Source organism: Dromiciops gliroides, chromosome 4, assembly GCF_019393635.1.
Source record: "Dromiciops gliroides isolate mDroGli1 chromosome 4, mDroGli1.pri, whole genome shotgun sequence".
Classification (NCBI taxonomy): domain Eukaryota; kingdom Metazoa; phylum Chordata; class Mammalia; order Microbiotheria; family Microbiotheriidae; genus Dromiciops; species Dromiciops gliroides.
This window is the reverse complement of record NC_057864.1, coordinates 127,804,192-127,826,268: the sequence shown is the minus strand read 5'-3', so window position 1 is coordinate 127,826,268 and position 22,077 is coordinate 127,804,192. Positions and strand designations below refer to the sequence as shown.

Here is a 22,077-nt window from a genome sequence, read left to right as displayed (position 1 = left end):
TCTGCTCCTTCTCTCCTGCCTTCTTCATAAAACCTCACCTGGATGCTCATAGCTGAAAGTCATCTTTCCTTACTCAAAATTTTAAGAACATTTTTGGTTCTTTGTACCATCATTCATCCTTTTAAAATCATATTTATTAGTTTTCTTAATCTCTTAGACCACAAATCCCTTGAATTGGGGGACCACGTCATTTCAAAATCTTTGTATTTGGTGCTTTGCCTATAGTCGATGCTCAATAAATGTTTATTGAATTGATAGCTAAGCTGAGAATCTGGTACATAATTTTTAAAGATACAAAAGCCACACTTACATCTTTACCATATCAAACATGTTCTTCTCCACATTTAGTAGCCAGTGTTCTACAGCATTTCTTATACGAACTTTCCTATAAGTTTGTCAAAAAAGTATTAAAAATTACTGATCCACTAAATTGACAGTTTAATCATTTCCCAAGTATTGTTTTGATTACAGTCAAAGAGAAGAAAAACCTATCTTATCATATGAACTCACAAATATCATTAAATACTATGCATACAACCTAGCAAAATACGTAATTGGGGTTCTTTGAAGACTGGATGTCCCCATCTCACCTAAGTTCAAAGAGTAGGCACCTGACCTGATCCCATTACTGATCAGTGTGGGACTTTTGACCTAGTCACCTTCTGACCTGGGTCAGTTTGGCTCTCCTTAGGCAACCTGGTGACCCTCATTTCTTGAAGACTCGCCAAATTAATGCTGAATTGAGTGCATACATTCAAGCAGCATGGGCTGCCACTGCTGCAGATTGGCACTCCTGAGATCAAGACTTCCACCCACCCAAACCTCCTTGGGAGCAACTCATCATGACACAAATGCCCTTCACACAGGCTGTTCCCAATACCAGGTATATATTCCCTATCCATCTTAGATTCTCTAGTTTTATTAAAGTTCAGCTCAGATATCACTGCTAGATGAAACCTTGATGAGTCCCTTCCAGCTGCTAATGTCTCTCCATAAAAATGGCCTTGTATTTATTTTGTGCGTATTTGTCTCCTGCATAAGAATAGAAGGTGTCTGAGGCTGAGAAGGGGAATAGGAACCAGAGTTGGAACTAGAAATTTTAACACTTGGACAATCCACTGGGAGATTGAGAACAAAGACTCTGGAAGTCCATAAGGCTGGTATTGCCAGACTGTCACTGATGGGGGAAGGGGAGTGATGAAGATGGGACATGGCGAGGTAACCTTTAAAGAATTCATCTCGGGGTATAACCAGGACAGGGGAGAAAGCATGCCATTTAGTACCTTTCTATTTTTTTGTTTGTTTGTTTTTGTTTGTTTTTTTTTGTTTGTTTTTTTTTTTGCAGGGCAATGGGGCTTAAGTGACTTGCCCAGGGTCACACAGCTAGTAAGTGTCAAGTGTCTGAGGCCGGATTTGAACTCAGGAACTCCTGAATCCAGGGCCTGTGCTTTATCCACTGCACCATCTAGCCGCCCCGCCCCGCAGTACCTTTCTATTTTTAAAACAGATTATTCTTGCTAATCAGGCACTAAGCTCAATTCAAGTGCTCATAGCACCCTTTAAATTTGGGCATCCTGGGCCAGAGCTCAAGTCATCTTGCCTGACTTATGGCTCTGAATATAACTAACTAAGCCAGTTTGCCAAGATTTTCAGAGATCTAGGCTTCCTTTCAAATTCCCTTCAGCCTGAAGAAAAAGACAAAGTCAAGTTGCCACTAGGGTAGCAGCAGCAACCCCAACAGCAGCAAACAGAAAGGAATGCCTAAAGAACACTGATAAAAAGAGGGCAGGCTCACAAAGGAGAGTGGGAATCTGTTGTGAAAAAAAGCTTTGGCAAATTAAAGTGGTGACAGTGATAAAAAGAACACAGAACTTGTTTTTGTAGGTTTTGGGTGACTTTAAAAAAATAAAAGAGAATATGTGCTGGAAGAAAAATTTGGGTCTAAGAGGAGGCAATGCAAAAAGGAGAGGGGGATTAGAATTATACGAGAAAGGATTGCAAAAGGGTGCTAATGGTTTTTTTAGGGTCTTAGCTTAAATGAGTATTTTATTTTGTCAATGACTTTTTTTGTACCTACTGATATAATCAGGAGGGTTTTTGTTTATTCTATAGTTAGTTTTGTTTTTTTCCCCAAGTACAAATACAACTTGGTCAGAGTGAATCATTATTGGATAAATTGTAGGATTTTACTTAAAATTTGTATAATCATATTTTCTAGTGATGTTGGTCTATAGTCCCCTTCCCCAGCTTTATCCTTCTATATTTTAGATTTGGGGCAACTAGGTGAAAAGTGGATACAGTGCAGGCCTTGGAGCCAGGAAGACTCATCTTCTTCAGTTCAAATCCAGCCTCAGGCACTTAATAGCTGTATGACCCTGGGCAAGTCACTTAACCCTATTTATCTGAGTTTCCTCATCTGTAAAATTAGCTGAAGAAGGAAATGGCAAAACCACTCCAGTATCTTTGCCAAGAAAGCCCCCAAAGGAGTCACAGAGTCAGACATGACTCAAATGACTAAACAACAAGTTTAGATATTAGAAACATTTGTCTAACAAAAGGAGTTTGTAAAAATTCTTTCTTTTTCAATTATTGAAAAAATGTATGTAGCATAATTAAAATTGTTCATTCAATGATTAATTTTACTTGTAAATCCATGTGGGCCAGGCTTCTTCCCCTTTCCTCCCTTGCCACATCTTCCTTTATGGTTTGTTCAGTGTCAGCTTTTGATATTGAATTATATAAAATTTCTACCTCTTCTTTTGTTCATTTGGATATTTTATATTTTGGGGGATAATTACCTATTTTCCTCAAGTTCTTGGTTTTGTTGTCATATACTTACATAAAGTAAGTCCTGATAATCATCTTCTTTTTTTTTTTTTTTTGGGTAGGGCAATGAGGGTTAAGTGACTTTCCCAAGGTCACACAGCTAGTAAATGTCAAGTGTCTGAGGCCGGATTTGAACTTAGGTCCTCCTGAATCCAGGGCTGGTGCTTTATCCACTGTGCCACCTAGCTGCCCCTCATAGTAGCTTTTTAATGAATGCTTATTGATTATTCATATCATGTATATAAACAAATATTAACTCATAATCAAGTAGCTCAAGTTTTTTCTCTCTTGCCTATCACTGTATTGGTTGTCTGCTGAAGTGTAATTTTAAATGATTTCAAAAGTTTATTTCTTAATTATCTTTTTTTTTTCAGGGCAATGAGGGTTAAGTGACTTGCCCAGGGTCACACAGCTAGTAAGTGTCAACTGTCTGAAGCCGGATTTGAACTCAGGTCCTCCTGAATCCAGGGTCAGTGCTTTATCCACTGTGCCACCTAGCTTCCCCCTCTTAATTATCTTAAACATATGCCCATTTTATTTTTCATCTTTTAATATGAATTATTTATGAATCAGTAGTAGGGCTAGGGGAAGACAAGGGAGGCTGGCACTTATTGAATTAGAGGTACAATAAAATACATTTTAATATATTAAACAACATACATTTTAAACAAATATGCATATTTTAGTGCCAGAAAATATTCCTCTCTAACCCATTGTTGTCAACTGTATGAGAAACCAGTTTGCATGTGTTGTAGTGAAAACTTGAAGCCTCCAAAGGCAGGAAAGTCGAGGAGCCCAGTTTTTTGTGTGTGTGTGTGTGTTTTTTGGTGGGGCAATGAGGGTTAAGTGACTTGCCCAGGGTCACACAGCTAGTAAGTGTCAAGTGTCTGAGGCCAGATTTGAACTCAGGTCCTCCTGAATCCAGGGCCGGTGCTCTATCCACTGTGCCACCTAGCTGCCCCAGAGGAGCCCAGTTTTTAAAAAGAAAGGAGAGATATGGAGAAGGGACATTTTCAAGGTTTAATAGAACACAAAAAATGTTTTGGCCCCATTTCCCTACAAATAAAGGGTCAGCTAAATAAATGCACACTTTAGCTAAGCCCCTTTAAATAATGATCAGAAACTCAAAAATAAGAATATTATCTATGATTGAGATTTTGCTATATCTCAAGATTCAACATTAAATATACCATACTTTGGCAGAAGAAGAGTTTCGCCTTCTGCTGATATGAGCAATGTAACGAGAGGAGGACCTACTTCTTTTTTCCATATAAACAACTGTCTTATGTTCTCAAAACATTTCATAAGATGAGGCTGTGGAACAGAAACATAGCTTAATAGCATCGTAAAGTCTTGACATGGTCGAGAAAGAATATTTCTAAGCACAATACTAAAATATTACCTGGATAGCCTCAGGATTTTTGCTTTCAGCTAGAATATCAATTAGTTCAGCATTGCTAAGAAAGTAAAATCTTGGGAAAATCATTCTCTTCACTTCAAGATATTCCTGTCTCAGACAACATAGGAAATGTGATTGAGAGCCCAATATACTGATATAGAATATCATATATTTTATATGACATACAATTAACATGTATAAAACCAAAGTCACTGCATCATTCTAAAATGACATTAAAAAAAAATAGTCTGTGATAGTAGAAACAGTAGAGATGTTATGGTGAGAAAAAACATGGGTTGAAATTCTGTCTTTGCCATTCACTGGCTATGAGACCATGGGCACATCACTTAACCTCTCTAGTTTCTGTCATTGGTAAAACTGGGTGGATAGCTCTAGTCCTCTCTTAACAAGGCTGTTGTAAGAGAAATTGTGCTAACTAGTGTATATACTATGTAACATTTTATAAATTTTAAAGTGCTTCATAACTGTTAGCTTAGGACAAATGAAATGCATTTTCAAAACATTTTATTATTAATCATTAGCAAAACACTGTATTGTGGTGGTAACCACACGCCTGTAACATAGACCATTTTTGCCATGTTCCTGAAGTATACTTCCAAATATCCTAGTTTTTTCCTTTCGAACTCTTTCAGAGGCAACAGTATGGATATCTTGGAGAGGTGGATTCAGCTTTAAATTCTTTTACTGCTCATATGGTAAACTGTGCCAAGGAAATTAATCTATCTCTTGCTGTCTCCTGATTTTGTTGTCAAGTACTATGCTATTTCAGTTGTATTACATTTCTTTTTCTAAGAAGTTTTAATCTTTTCAAGAATATACCCAGAAATTTTTCAACTTCTCTTTAAATGATTTCTCCTTATCTGAGTGGTTTTTAAAAAAAAATTATTTCAGAAGTCAATACATCCAGACTCCTTACCAGGTAGCCATTTTCTTGGGCTTTCCATTTCTCCAAACCAAGGGTATAAAAATCTTTTGCTACCAAAGAAGAGTGGTTACATAGAATGAGAGTTGTCTCCATTTCATAGGGATTTCATCAGAGCGCAGCATATACCCAGTCAGGGAGCCTGAAAATGACTGTGATACTAAGTGCCTAAATGACCATTTCTTAAAAGGAAATACACAAATGACCTATAACCAGAAAATCTGTTAAGATTATTTACCTGAAAAATAACAATTAAAACAACTCTGAGATGCCACCTCATGACCAATAAAATGACAAAGACAGTTGAAAGCAAAATTCAGTGTTGTTTGGAATGTGCTTACGGAGAATTTGTGAATTGCTCTAGTAATTGTGGAAAGCAATATGGCCTTATGTAGTAAGCACTATAATGTTTATTCTTTTTAATTCTGATCCCATTGAAACTAAATCCTAATGTTGTTATTGACAGACAAAAAATATTTATCTGTACAAAAATCATAGAAATATTATTTATAATAGCAGTGCTTTAAAATAATCTGTGTCGCCTCGAAAATGGCCAAACAACTGTGGTATATGAATGTAATGGAAAATTATTGCACTGGATTAAGTGATAATATAAAGATTAAAAATTAAAAATGATATATACAGAAATATAAATGAAAGAAGACAAAATGAGAACAACACACACATTGATGATGGAATGGTAAGAATAATAATAGCAACAAAATTTTTAAAAAGTTTTTTAAAAGTTCAGTAAGACAAAATTTTTGCTAATCTTATCAAAGTTAATTCACATTTAAAACAAATTGTAAATAACTGGGTTTATAGTTTTATTTTTCATCTCTATTTCTATTTATATATTTGAATCTAGTTTCTCTTGATGATCTGGTTTCTCTTTTCATCTCTATATTTGCTTATATAATTGAATCTGGTTTCTCCTGATGGTTACTGTTTAGAATAAATTTTAAAAATCTTTTTAAAGAAATGGGTCTGCTGAACAACACTCTATTAAACATATTGCCATCAAGTTCTAGAGGGACAGCTTCACTAACTGCACTAATTTCAATATGAGGTTTGTCCTCACAACAATTTGAATTCTCCCCCACCCACAGATATGGATGTGACTACTAATGATACTGTATTATATACAGTGTCACAATTTTTCCAAATGACATATCCCATGTTATACTGTATTATACTGAATTAAAAGGTTCTTTTTGCTAAAATGACTAAGTTTTACCTCAAGACTTTTCTTTATTTTTTCAAGGTGGACACTGCTACTCTGCAACATTTCAAGAATTCCCACTGATATGACTATTTTCAGAGCTTCAGGTTTATTTTCTACTCTTGACGTCATATCTTTCCACATAAAAGTCACATCAGCGAATAGCTTTGCTTCTGTTGAAAGCTGCCTTTATAAATAGAAACAAGATCTGAGATGACTAATTTTCTAAAGTGTTAGCTCAATTCTTAACATAAAATATTCTTCTGCCAAGAAATATTTATTAGAATAATGAAAATGGATTTGCACATCATATTTACAATGCTGTTGATTTAGTAAATGTTCTTTAATATAATTTGGTTATCCAGTCTATGTAAAGTCACATGAGTTTTGTTAAGGATTTCTGACTCATTCCAACATGCTATATACTATTCATATTTAATTTTTGGTTTTTTTTTTGTTTTGTGTGTGTGTACGGGGCAATGAGGGTTAAGTGACTTGCCCAGAGTCACACAGCTGGTAAGTGTCAGGTGTCTGAGGCTGGATTTGAACTCCTGACTCCAGGGCCAGTGCTTTATCTACTGTGCCACCTAGCTGCCCCCATATTTAATTTTTAAAATGAAAAGAATAATGTAAAATTGTGAAATAATGCCCCATACTGCCCTTATTTTAGGCAAACTGATCTCACATTATTTCTAGGAGCATTTCTTTTTCCACTGTATGGGAATTTCAGTTATTCATAGAAAATAATGTAACTACTCTGTCAATGATTGGGACTTAGTCATGAGGGAGCCTTTAATCCTTCATCTGGACTAAAATTTTCAAGATGAAATTCACTAATAAAACTATCACTATAGGAAATGGCACCTAATCCTATAGCTATAATTCGCCCATCCTTATTCTCTTTTCTGGGGGTGGCTAGTTGGCAGAGTGGATAGAGTGCTAAGCCTGTAGTCAGAAAGACACCTTCATGAGTTCAAATCTGGCCTCAGAAACTTGGTAGCTGTATGGCCCTGGGCAAGTCACTTAACCCTTTTTGCCTCAGTTTCTTCAAAGTGGAGTAGCAAATCACTCCAGTATCTTTGCCATGGACACTACAAATAAGGTCATGAAGAGTTGGACACAAATGAAAACGACTGAATAACAACAAAATTCTCTTTCCTGAGCTCCAATCTCACATCACACTAAGTGCCTATAGGAGATTTTGAACCAGATCAGCCTTAGATATCTCAAACGCAACACATCCAAAATGGAATTCACTACCATTTCCTCCCAAACCCACCAGTCTTCCAAACTTCCCTATTATCATTTAAGGCACCGCCATATTTCCAGCCACCCAGGTTGAAATTTTCCGTGTCATCCTAGTTCTAGTCACTCTCATTTATGCACATATCCAACCAGCTGCCAAATCTTATCATTTCTATCTCTACAACATTTCTTACATACATTCCCCTGTCTACACTCACATGGCCACTGTCCTAGCGCAGGCCCTTCTCATTACCTCTTGCCTGAACTATTACAACAGTTTATTTGGTGTCCCTCCTCAAGCCAAAATGATTTCCCTAAAGTGTAGGTCTCATCATATTAGCTTCTCCCTCAGTGATCACCACTGGGGTCATGGGGATACCCACAACCTGACTCCTTTCTAGCTTAACAAGTTTCCATCTACCTATTCTATGGACCAGGTAGATTGGCCTAATTGACGTTCTGCAGATAGAACATTCCATTTCTCATCTCTACATTTTTGTACCAGCTGCCTTCTTTAACTGGAATTCTCCTCTGTCTGGTAGAATTTCTGATTTCCTTCAAAACTCAAACCCCTGGGGCAGCTAGGTGGCGCAGTGGATAGAGCACCGGCCCTGGAGTCAGGAGGACCTGAGTTCAAATCCGGCCTCAGACACTTAACACTTACTAGCTGTGTGACCCTGGGCAAGTCACTTAACCCCAATTGCCTCACTAAAAAAAAAAAAAAAACCCTCAAACCCCAGTGCCTTTCCTTGTCCCTTCAACTACTTCCTTGCTAAAGTTATCTTATATATTTTTTTACTGTATATGTATCTTCAATATTTAGGTACTTCTTGTTTCTCCTATAAAAATATATGCTTTTTGAGTGCAGAAGTTGTTTTCATTTTTCTTTGTTATCTGCAGTGCTTAGCGCAATGTGAAGTTTACAGAAAGCATTTGGTAAATGCTTATTGATTGACTTGGTGTTTTTTAAATGCTAAAAGAAGTCAAGCCCAGAGTAACGTAGTGCTGCTAAATACAATATTATACAATATGATGATGGTGCCTATGAATAAGTATATAGACTGGGCAGTTTGAAACTATTTCAGTAGCTTTGTAGTATGGGAAACAAAATGAACCAATGGCAACTTTCCCATTTTCCTTATATTTCCATCCCATTAATTGAAGAGTGAGTCCCTCCAGAAATGATATTTGGAACTGTTTTCCTTTAAAAAAATTATAAATATGTAAAAATATAAAATTAACATATAAACATATAATATCAATATATTCTTTAAAATATCAATATAAAATATAATATAATCAATACAAAATATCAATATAAAATTAACCATGATATAATATTGAAAACATTGATATTATATTGGTATATAAATATTAATATTATATAAACAATGTATAAAATTATATTGTATATGAAATTTTTAAAAATTTAAAATATTATAAAAATAATGATTTCTTTGTCCTTTAAAGACCTTTGCAACTTGGTCCCTTCCTATCCTTTTTGTCTTTTTACACTTTACTCTCCTCTGTATATGCATATGTATATCCAGTGACACTAATCTCCTCACTGCTGCTCCCATAAGACAATCTATCTCTGGACCCTGTGTCTTTTTTTTTTTTTTTCAGGGCAATGAGGGGTAAGTGACTTGCCCAGGGTCACACATCTAGCAAGTGTTCACTGTCTGAGGTAGGATTTGAACTCAGTTCCTCCTGAATCCGGGGCCGGTGCTTTATCCCCTGCGCCACCTAGCTGCCCCCAACCCTGTGTCTTTTCAATGGCCCCATGCCTGAAGGGCTCTCCCTCCCCATTGAAGTCTCCTACCTAATGTGAAGTTTCAGCTGAAATCCCACCTTCTTCAAGGACCCTTTTTATATCTACCTCAACACTAGTACCTTTCCTCTTGAGTTGCCTCCAATTCACTCTGCATATATTTTGTACATGCATAGTTGTTTGTATATTGTTTCCCCATAAGACTAGGTAGGGATTGTGTTTTGCCTTTTTGTTGTAGGTCCACAAGCTTAGCTCAGTGCCTGGTACATAGTAAGCACTTAATAAATGCTTGCTAACCTGACTTATCAAGTAGCCCCAAATAATCTTCATGTAGTCAGTTTAAATTAATATGGTAAAATCACAGAAAATGGGAGAAACAAATAACATGCATTTTCTAGTGAATATTTATTTTAATTTGGATACCTTTGTATTTCAGGAGCAAGAAAAATGGGTTCAAGATAAAGCCAGTTTCTTTGACATGTCATCCAGTCATCCAAAGTATGAGAGAAGAGATCCAACTTCTGGTCCCATTCATCTGCAAGAGGCTGCATTAAAAATAGCATTTTATAATAAAATAAAATCTAAATATCACCAAACATTTTTTTTCTTGGAAAAACTCAATGCCTTTATTAGATGCTAAGGCATCCTAGTAAAATTCGAACTTAGAACCTGGTAAATTATAGGTCAATTATTCACATTACAAAAAGAATCATTTAGGCTGCAAAATGATTCACAACAGATTTCTTTATCAGTCACTAGCAACTCTCTTAATAACTTTGAAATGATTTAATTTATATACGTTTCTTTTTTAAATAAACATGTTTATTTAAAATTTTCAGTTCCAAATTCTATCCCTCCTTCCCTCCCTCCCTACTTCCCTTCCTGAGGTGGTAAGCAATTAGATATAGGTTATACATGCACAATTATGTAAAACATTACCATATTAGTAATTTTGTATAAAAAACTTGAATAAAAGAAAAAAAACAAAAGTGAAAAATAGCATGCTTCAGTGTATATTCAATCAATATCAGTTCTTTCTGCTAACATTCTTTTTTAGAGATGAAATATTGTAATGGAAACAGCTCTTAATATTAGCAAGCATTTCTAATGAGGGTCACAGTCAGAGGAAAAATCAATGGTCATGAAATTTTTTTTTAAAAAATCACTTTTTGAGAAAAAGATCTATTTTTACACAATTTTTTACAGCAGCTCTTTTTGTGGTGGCTAAAAACTGGAAATCAAAGGAATGTCTGTCGATTGGAGAATGGCCAATTAAGCTGTGGAATATGGTGATGATGGAATATTATTGTGCCATTAGAAATGACAAGCAGGATGATTTCAGAAAGGCTTATATGAACTGATGTATAGTGAAGTGAGCAGAACCAAGAGATCTTTGTATATAGATATAGCCATATTTGCTAAAGAACTGTGAATGACTTAACTATTCTCAGCAACACAGTGATTGAAGATAATCCCAAAGGACTAATGATGAAGCATACTATCCACCTCCAAAGAAAGAATAGATATTGATTGAACACAGACTGAATGAAACATGCTATTTTTCACTTTATTTCACTTTTTTTTTTATTCAAGTTTTCTTATATAAAATGACTAGTATGGTAAAGTTTTACATAGTTGCACATGTATAACCTATATCTGATTGTTTACTGCCTCAGGGAGGGAGGTTGTGAGAGAAGGAAGGAGGGACAGAATTTGTAACTCAAATCTTTAAATAAAAATAAAATAAGTAAGAAATAAGTAAGAAAATCACTTTTCTGTTTTGATAAAGAAAAATATAAACATTTTACTTGTCTGCTTTTAGGATTAAGAAAAGGGATTATATTCAACAAATACAATAAATGACTAACATATAAATTTCATAATATTGGGGTGAGGGAGGGGAAAGAGAGAAAGAAAGGAGGAAAAGGAATCGAAGAAGAGAGAGAGAAAATAAGAGAGACAGACAGACAGAGAGACAGACAGATAGAAGTTAAGTTATCCTATTACCTTCCTTCTTCCTCCTCTGCTACAATGGGACCATGAGATGCTGTGCAGTAACTTCAGCAATGTACTCTGCTATTTTTTAGCTCTCTTTCTTCCCTTACTGGTAACTCCCTAATTTTGCTAGATATTATTCCCAGAATTAAGCTGGTAGATATTAATCTGGTTATTTTTGTAAAATTCATATATTTTGTCAAGGCTCTAAGCTTTCTTAGCAACATCCACTTCTTCAGCCTTTAGGTTCAGGAACAGGAACCCAGAACAATTAGTTTTGCTAGTGCAAAAACTTATTTTGTCATAAAAACTGACCATTTTATATTCTGTGATTCTTACTATACCTTGCTTAGTCATGAATTCTTCAAAAACTCTATATCAGAAAAGTAAATGCTTCCCTTTTCTTATCTGTTTTTGATATGACCCTTTATATCAAAGTCATGAATCCATTTGGAAGTAGGAGATGTTGATCTATTATCTATTTTCTGGAAGACATTTTAATTTTTTTCCAGAAATTTTTGTTGAATAATGAATTCTTAATGAAATATTATTCCAATAGCTTGGTTTTGGGGATTTACCAAATACTAAAGTCCTATGTCCATTTGCTTCTATATGTGTACCTAATCTGCTCTACCTATCAACCTCTCTACTTCTTAACTTGTCCCAAATTGTTTTCATAATTGCTGTGATGTAGTATATAGTTTAAAGTCTGAGGTCCTTTCCTTCATGCTTTAAAAACTTATTTCCCTTAAGATTCTCTCTACCATTTCTCTACTAATTATGTCATTAACACTTTTACTTGTGTGAATGTTTTTAAATTTTAGGTAATCAACATTTATCCTTTTTTGCTCTACTCTATCTCTTATTTGGTTAAGAATTTTTTTCCTTTAGTCATAGTTGTACATTTTTTATAGTGTGTGCCTTTATATTCAGATAGCATATCCATTTTGGGAATATTATCGTATATAACATCAGATGCTAGTTTCTTTTTTGTGAAACTTTTCCAGTTTTCATAAACTTTTTTTTTTTTGCATCAAAGAGGAAGTGCTTCCCCAAGTAATTTATATTCTTGGGGTTACTGCTACTTTCACTTCCTCTATTCCTTATGCTTCTTGCTTATCTTTTAGAACTCTTTTTTTTCTATTCTTTAACCAATACCAGATAGTTTTAATGACTATTTATTTTATATTTTTCATATTCATTCAAGATTACAGTACTAATTTGTATTTTTTCCTCATAATTTCTCTTGAGATTCTTTGAATGAATGTTTTATTATTTTGGCTAGTTCTAAAAAATAAATCCTATTAGGAATTTGAATGATGTGGCATCAAATGTGTAAATTCATTTAGGTGTTATTGTCATATTAGCATGGATTTCTTTTCATTTTCATCAAGACTATTTTGGAGTTGTGTATGTATGTATATATGTATCTATCTACCTATCTATCTATAGTCGTGTGTATGTGTGCATGTATGTACACATCTATATATTATATATACAGCTTACAAATGTCTTTTTATAGATTTTTTGGGGGGAAATAAAATTTTTCTTCCTTTTTATGGGTTTTGTTAGTACTGTACAAAAACAATAATTCAATCTTGGGTTTACTTTGTATCCTGAAACATTACAGTAGCAATTGGTGACATAAATTAGTTTCTTCATTGATTTTCTGTGTTTCTAAATACACATGATGTTATTTACAAGTAGGATAATTTTGTCAATCAATCAACAAATGTTTGGTAAGTATCTACTATGTGCCAGATGCCTGATTCCGTGTTCTTTTTTCTCTGGCTTTACCTTTCATTTTGTTCTCTTGTCAATTGGCCAACAAACATTTCTTAAGTGCTAGGCACTGGGAGTATAAAGACAAAAATGAAGCATTTCTGGATCTCAAGCAGCTTACATCTAATTTGTCTTATTGCAATAGCTATCATTGTAGGACTATGTCAAATAATAGTGAGAAAAGGGACTATCCTTGTTTAGCTTTCTGTATACCGGGAAAGTTTTTCGTATTTTTCCATTACAAACAATGCTAATTCTTAGTTTTAAATATTCTTTCAATAATATTAAAGAGGGGCCCTTCCAAGTTTATACTTGTTAAAAACCCCAAAAGGAGTTCTGCTAATGATAGATACAGGAACACTAAAATTTGCCAATTCTGTTGTTTTTTTTTTTGCATCTATTGAATAATCTGTGATTATTGTAATCTTTATTACTTATATATGACTAATTAATGCTAATTATTTTCATGTTGTTAAGTCAACTTTGCATTCATGACCTGAATCCAAGTTAGTCATTGTGGATTATTTTTCTGAATTTGTTTCTCTCATTTCCTTGTGAAGATTTTATTTAAGATTTTTGTTTCACTATTGATAAATGAGATTAGATCATAGTTTTCTCTGTTTGGTTTATGTGTTTCTTTTGTCTTGGTATGAGGGCCATGTTTTGTCTCATAAAAGGAGTTTTGTAGAATGTTACTGAATCTATTTTTGAGAGTAATTTTTATAGCACAGGCTTTAAGTTATTCTTTAAATATTTGATGGAATTCATTTGTCTTAATTACTTGATTTGAAGTGCTAAGGTTTGAGAATCATGATGAGAATTAACATATCTGATAGGTACTATCCCATGAGTTTCTTTATTTTCAATAAGAAAAAAGGCCCAGGGGCAGCTAGGTGGCGCAGTGGATAATGCACCGGCCCTGGATTCAGAAGGACCTGAGTTCAAAGTCAGCCTCAGACACTTGACACTTACTAACTGTGTGACCCTGGGCAAGTCACTTAACCCCCATTGCCCTGCCCAAAAAGAAAAAAGGCCCAACTTTCTACTCAGGAAAAACAGGATTTGCCTGTCAGTCAAATGACAAGATAATTACTTTGTGGAAAAAAAGCTAATAGTTATAAAGCACTTTAAAATTTACAAAGCCCTTTAAACAAAGTAATTCCTTAAAGTAATGTGCATGGGGTCATACAACCAGTAGGTAGGGTAGGCCAGATTCAAATTAAGGTTTTCCTGATCTTAAGTCAAGCCCTAAACCTCAGGGCCTTTTAAGAAACTCATGAATTACACTGAACACAGTATCAACAACACTGTGTGATGATCAACTGTGATAGACTCAACCCTTGCCAGCAATTACAATGGCCCAACATAATGCCAAAGGACTCATGATGGAAAATGCTCTCCAAATGCAGAAAAAAAGAACTGTGGAATCTATATAAAGATTGAACCATACTGTTTCTATGTTTTTGATTTTTCTTTTTTCTTTTTTGAGGTCTTTTGCCTTTTGGTCTGATTCTTCTTTCACAATGACTAATGCAGAAATATGTTTAATGTGATTGTACATATATAACCTATATCAGATTTCTGTCTTGGGGAGGGGGCAGGGAAGAGAGAGAGGGAGAAAAATTTGCAACTAGGAATCTTCTAAAAATAAATGTTAAAAACTATCTCTACATGTAACTAGAAAATAATAAAATATTTTCATGATTAAAAAAAAAAACCCAAAAGATGTCCAGAGCAGAGCCAAGATGGCAAAGGAAAGACAGTGAGCTCTTGAAGTCATGACACAATAGCTCCAAAAAACATCCAATTAATGCCACAGGACAATTCCTGGAGGAGCAAAACCCACATAAGAATATGCTGAAATCACGTTAAAATCATGTTACAACAAAGGACAGCTTGGAAAGTTGGAAAAAGGGAGCTGCTGTGCTGAGACATGAGTGGAACCCAACTGCACAGTCACCCTGACACAGATCTAGTCCCAGGAAAGCCTCTCCAGAGAAAGAGACCCCCCAGAGCCTCTGAATCAGCTGCAGCACCAGTGTCATCTGGAACCAAGCTCACAGTCTGGTAAGAAGGCTGAACCTTTGGCAGGGTGAAGATTACAGGGGTCTATGCTGGTGCTGAGGCAGAACTTGGGTTTTTCACCCCTGCTGAGAACCAGGAGGCAGGCTTGAGTAGCAGTGGCAAAGGTGGGGGAGGGGCATAGGCTCCTTGGAGCTGACAACCACAACACACAAAGCTGGTTGATTATCAAGTTGGTCTGGGGTCATCTAAGGACGAGGGTACAGTCTAGGCAAGTGAAGAACTTGCTCCTCCTTCAATCATACCACATGGGACCTCTGAAGCTTAGGATACTGCAACCTGGAAACAGTGTTCCACTTTAAGCATCTAAAAGTAAAGTAAAAGAAAGGCAAGATGAGCAGACAGAGAAAGGTGAGGACCATAGAAAGTTTCTTTAGTGACAAGGAAGATTGAGGTATACCCTCAGAGGAAGATGTCAACATCAGGGCCCCTATATCTAAAGCTTCCAAGAAAAATATGAATTGGTCTCAGGCCATAGAAATACTCAAAAAGGACTTTGAAGATAAAGTTAGAGAGGTAGAGGAAAAAATGGAAAGAGAAATGAGGGTGATGCAGGAAAGACACGAGAAAAAAAGTTAACAGCTTGAAAAGTCAAATTGGCCAAATGGAAAAGGCCTAAGAATTAGGATTGAACAAATGGAAGCCAGTGACTTTATGAGAAATCAAGACACAATAAAGCAAATCCAAATGAATAAAAAAATAGAGGGCAATGTGAAATATCATCTTCGAAAAACTGCTGACCTGGAAAATAGGTCCAGGAAAGATAATTTGAAAATTATTGGTCGACCTGAAAACCATGATCAAGGAAAGAGCATAGACATCATCTTCCAAGAAATTGTCAGGGAAAATTGCCTGATATTCTAGAAGTAGAAGGTAAAATAGAAATTGAAAGAATCTACCAATCACCTCCAGAAAGAGATCCCAAAAGGAAAACTCCTAGGAATATTGTAGTCAAATTCCAGAGCTCTCAGGTCAAGGAGAAAATATTGCAAGCTGGAATGCACTGGGGGAGGGGGGAGGGCAGAGGTAGCATGGGGTGAAATCCCATATGAAAGAAACAGGAAAGGGCTTTTGGAGTAGAGGAAGAGATAGGTGAGGAGCAGGGCAGTAAATGAATTTTACACTCATCAGAATAGGCTCAAAGACCTTAAACTCATCAGAGTTTGTCAAGGAGGCATTAACACACCCACCCAATTGGGTGTGGAGTAATCTATTTAATCTGGGTAGTAAATGAGCCCAATATTCATCAGAATTGGCTCAAATACCTCAATCTCATTAGAATTGGCTAAAGGGGACAGCTAGGTGGCGCAGTGGATAGAGCACTGGCCTTGGAGTCAGGAGTACCTGAGTTCAAATCTGGCCTCAGACACTTAACACTTACTAGCTGTGTGACCCTGGGCAAGGCACTTAACTCCAATTGCCTCACTTAAAAAAAAAAAAAAGAATTGGCTCAAGGAGGGAATAATGTACACACTCAGTTGGGAGGAGTAATCTCTCTAACCCTGCAGGAAAATAGATGGGGAAGGGGATAATGAGAGAGGGGCAAAAGAAGGAAGGGCAGGGTGGGGGAGAGGACAGACAGAAGCAAATCCCTTTCGAAGAGTGATAGGATGAAAGAAGATGGATAATAAAACAAATATCATGGGGAAGGGAATAGGATAGAAGGGAAACAGTTAATAGTAATCATGAAAGAGAGAAAAGGGGGAAAAATTGTACAAAAAATATTTATAGCAACTCTTGGTGGTGGCTAAGAATTGAGAATCAAGGGAATATCCATCAACTGAGGAATGACTGAAGAAGTTGTGGTATATAATTGTAGTGGATTGGTATTGTGCTATAGGAAATGACAAACAGGATGATCCCAGAAAAACCTGGAAAGACTCATATGAACTGATATATAGTGAAGTGAGCAGAACTCGGAGGACATTGTGTATAGTGACAGCAGTATTGTTTGATGAGCAATTGTGAATAACTTAACTACTCTGTGGGGACCAATTTTTAATTGGGGAGTGCTAGCTAAGCAGCTCGCAGCAATATTGGGGCAAGGAAGGAGACCAGCAGCCTCCTTCAAAACAGAACAAGATTTATTTTAACAAGAACAAACTTTTGGGGGCGGTTAGGTGGCGCAGTGGATAAGCACTGGCCCTGGATTCAGGAGGACCCGAGTTCAAATCCAGCCTCAGACACTTGACAATTACTAGCTGTGTGACGACCCTGGGCAAGTCACTTAACCCCCATTGCCCCGCCAAAAAAAAAAAACCCAAAACAAACAAAAAACCAAGAATTTAAAAAAAAACCACACAGACAGGATCAGTAGGATCAAGGGAAAGGAAATAAAATGGGGAAAGGGAAATTATAATACCTGAAAAAATACCACCACCCAGGAATCAGCTGAAAATACGCAGCAGAATGACTGTCGCTTTCCAGCTTCCACCTAGAATGCCCAATTCTCCCCCAAACCTAGAAACACCCCATATAGCCCCAGCCAATGGGATGGCCGCTCTGACAGTCACATGACTGCCCTCACTAGGCTTCCAATCATTATAATTTTGCCAGGCCCATGTAGGCGTCGGTGAGTGGTGATGATGTGAGGTGCCAGAGCCCTGGCAAGGGCTACAACCAGTGGGTGGAGTGCCCTGCGGTTTGCGGAGCCCCAGGCCAGTGCACACTGAGGCATAAAAACCTCAAATAACAATTAATTCTTTACAACTCTCAGCAATACAAAGATCAAAGACAATCCCAAGGGGCTAATGATGAAGCATATTATCTACCCCCATAGAAAGAACTGATAAAAAGAGCATTTGTGCATTGTACATATATAACCTGGTTGATGTCTTGAGGAAGGGGGAGGAAAGGGAGGGAGGGAGAAAAATTTGGAAATCTCAATCTTATGAAAATGAATGTTGAAAACTACCCTTACATGAAACTGGAAAAAACAAAATAAATGTTTATTATTAAAAAAACAAAAAAACAAAACAAAAACCAAAAACAACCAAAAAAAACCTTGTGAGTTTTCAAGTCACGCAGTCATTTCTTAACTGTGAAACTGGAGAAAAGGGGTTTAAATTGATTTTATATGCATTTTAAATGTTTCTTTGATATACTGTTTCTACACTTGACTCATACCATTATCAAATATCTATTTGTGTCAGCAACACCTAGAACAGTATTGTGTCAGCAACACCTAGAACAGTATTGTATTGTCACTAGCAACTAAAAGAGTACCTGGCAAATACATGTTGATTGACTGATTCTAGATGCAATTTACTCTTCTAGGTATTGCAGGAAATTCAAAGAGAAAAAACTTTTTAAAGATATCTATTTTCTGCCATTTATTCAATTATACTAAATTTTTATATAAAAACCGTCTCTTTAAATCACTAAAAGATGTACAAAAATAATATATACAGCCATGAAGGTTACAGAATGCAAAAGCTGTAAACAAAGAATTAAATAAGAAAACATTAAAAAATCTCTCTCTTGTGTCATTATATTTACCTTCATTGTCCCAAGATAGGGAGATCCTTTAATTGTTGCAATTATAACTTGAGACTCCTCTAACTGAGCTAATATATCATCAATGGATGAAATGATAAGGATCGAGTTTTCTTCTGTCTGATGAACAGTAAAACGTAAAGGAGTATTGCCCCATAGCTCAATGATCTTAAACAGCATTTTTTCCAGAGCGGCTTCATTTGTTGCTATTGTTGATATTTCAATGATATTTTCTTCATAGCGATACAACTACAATAAATAAAATATTTCCAAATGCCCAATACAATAATTACTTATGTTTTAAACCAAGACCTCATTTTCATAGGATACACTATTATAAGGGCTAAAATTCTAGCTATACTATCTAAAATCTAATGAGTGATCACCAATAAATTATAAGCTTTAGCAAGAGTATTTAAGTGTTTAAGTATTTATTACAGAGCATTAGGATCAGAGAGAAAGGTAAAAAATCTAACTATATCTAAGAGACCCTATCATCTGACTCACCATGGTGAGGTCAGGAACCAAAAGAGACCGAACCCCTCTGCCAGCGTCTGCTTCCTACTTCATGTCCTGCTCTCAGAAATGGGAGGCTCCTCAAGTTGATTGGCTGGTAGCCTTGATAGACAGTACCCATGAGCAAACGTCACTTCCTGATGCTAAGGACCTTGACCACATGGCTTGCCCTCAGAGGCCTTCACCTCATAGCGGAGCCTTTCTACAGTAAGTCTCCAGCAAGTGGCGTCATTCCAATCGTTACACTATTATAAAGATTTCATAAACTTCCCAAACTAAAAGACCCTCAGACAATTTCTGAAGTACCATTTGTATTAGCAGGAGCCCAACTTCAGAACTCTCTCCTGGATAGATGCCCATGGATTTAATTTTTAAAAGAGAGGATTCATTGACCTACCTCAGCAGCCCCTTCCTTTAATAGTCCCAATATTTCAGCACTCATACCCTTAAATCAAACCATATAGCCAAATGAAGTGTTTTTAAGCTCCTCAAAGATAATGTCTCCTTGGTGTTTGTCTTTAATTTTTAATTTTTTTAATTTTTGGTGGGGGCAATGAGGGTTAAGTGACTTGCCCAGGGTCACACAGCTAGTAAGTGTCAAGTGTCTGAGGTCAAATTTGAACTCATGTCCTCCTGAATCCAGGACCGATGCTTTATCCACTGCGCCACCTAGCTGCCCCTGATGCTTGTCTTTAAATCTCCAGAACTTAGTATAGTACCTTGGCTAGTAGGCAACATATAAGTATGTATTGGATTCTACTGAACTGAAAATCTCTTATTGTAGTGTTCATTTTCTCCTGCTCTGCTCTTCATGAAAATGGAGACCTTGTGAACAAACATTCTCTACACAAACTCCAACTCCTTTTACTGTTTTTTAAAAATTATTGTAATAATTTTTATTTGTTTCAATTCTCTTTCATTTCTCTTTGTTTCTTAAAAATATGGAGACCAATAAATAGCCAGCAATGAAAGTTACTGGCAAGCCAACACATCATCTGACTATTTTTTTTCCTATGGTGTTAGAGTTTAGCAGAAAAACAACAGTGTTTTCAAAGAGAGCATATTGCTTCCTCTAATTTGGTTTCCCTTTTATAGGTATACTTTCTCCACTGGTACTTGTAGAAACATCAAAATATATTTAGTAAATCTAAGTAGCAAAGTCCAAACTCCTGCACTAACCCCTGCCCCTCCCCAGGTATACCTCACCTCCCTCGAGAATTTGTGTTCAAAGTGAAAGGGGTGGGCAGTGAGTAACTAGGTGGTGCAGTGAATTGAGCAAAGTCTTTGAAGTCAGGAAGACCTGAGTTCAAAATCTACTTCAGACACTGGACATTTACTAGCTGTGTGACCCTGAGTAAGTCATTTAACCCCATTTGTTTCCCCCTAAAAAATTCAAAAGTGAAGTGAAGGGGCAACTAGGTGGCGCAGTGGATAGAGCACCGGCCCTGGAGTCAGGAGTACCTGAGTTCAAATCCGGACTCAGACACTTAACACTTACTAGCTGTGTGACCATGGGCAAGTCACTTAACCCCAATTGCCTCACTAAAAAAAAAAAAAGTGACTTGAAACCAGTTGGATTCCCTTAGGCTAGACTAACCTTTTCAGAGATGTCACAGTAGTCATATATCTGTCTGTCTGTCTCTCTCTCATGTATATGTGTGTGTGTGTGTGTGTGTGTGTGTTTGTGTGTGTATTCCCCTTTCACCCCTTGCCCAAATACGGTTTAAAGTTGAGAACCTAGAGGAACACAACTCTAAGTGGTTCAGATTCATGTTTTGTACCTACCTCAAGCTCCAGAAGTTCCTCTACTGTGCTCTGTCTATCCAAAATAAATGCCTGCCCAATAATCGCCTGTATTGCATCCCAGTGCCGAGATTTAAGACAAGGATTTACCAAAGCTACGATAGTAGGTAATCCTTGTTTAAAATCCAATACTGATTGCTTAAGAGTTTTTACCATAGAATTTTTGGGTAAGCCTGTAAATCAAAAGAGTACAATTAGGGTTTTTTTGACACATTTTTTTATGTATTCAGTTTCTATCATTCTTAAATGCCCCATATATAGTAGCTAGCTACTCATTACTAATACCTTTCCTATTTTTTTTAGTTTATCTCTTTTCTCCATAATCATTTAAACTTCTAGGTAAAGCTGTCTATATTGCCTCCACTTTTTACTTCTCATTCACTTCTTTTAAAAAAAACCTATATTTTCACTTATTTCATTAAATATTTTCCTATTACATTTACAATTTTTTTTTGCTGGGCAATAAGGGTTAAGTGACTTGACCAGGGTCACACAGCTAGTAAGTGTCAAGTATCCGAGGCCAGATTTGAACTCAGGTACTACTGAATCCAGCACCGATGCTTTATCCACTGTGCAACCTAGTTGCCCCTACATTTACAATTTTAACATCTGTTTTTTTTTTTCAAAATTTGAGTTTGAAATTCTCCCCCGCCCCTTGAGAAAGCAAGCAATATAATATCAATTAATACATGGGAAAGCATACAAAATATATTTCTACATTAGCCTTGTTGCAAAAGAAAACAGAAAAAACAAGAACAAATAAAGTGAAAAACAGTATACTTATGCCTGTACTCAGGATTCATCAGTTCTCTGGGGATGGATAGCATTTTTTCATCATGGGTCCTTTGGAATTATTTTTTACTATTCTCTTAATAAGAGTAGCTAAGTCTTTCACAGTTTAAATTCATCACTATAATAGATTGTTATCACTCACTTCTTAACATCATGTAATCTGACTTTTTTCTTCATCACTTGACTGAAACTGTTCTCTCCAATGC

The 22,077-nt window shown here is 36.1% G+C and overlaps 1 protein-coding gene across 1 annotated transcript in view; it reads right to left on the bottom strand.

Moving 5' to 3' along the window:
- Positions 1-22,077, bottom strand: part of DNAH14 (dynein axonemal heavy chain 14) — a 362,777-nt gene that overhangs the window by 220,332 nt on the left and 120,368 nt on the right. The window contains 7 exon segments of the mRNA XM_044003178.1: positions 311-385; positions 4,022-4,140; positions 4,229-4,333; positions 6,406-6,577; positions 9,830-9,951; positions 18,764-19,009; positions 21,062-21,252. Of these exon segments, the coding sequence (XP_043859113.1) occupies positions 311-385; positions 4,022-4,140; positions 4,229-4,333; positions 6,406-6,577; positions 9,830-9,951; positions 18,764-19,009; positions 21,062-21,252 (1,030 nt within the window).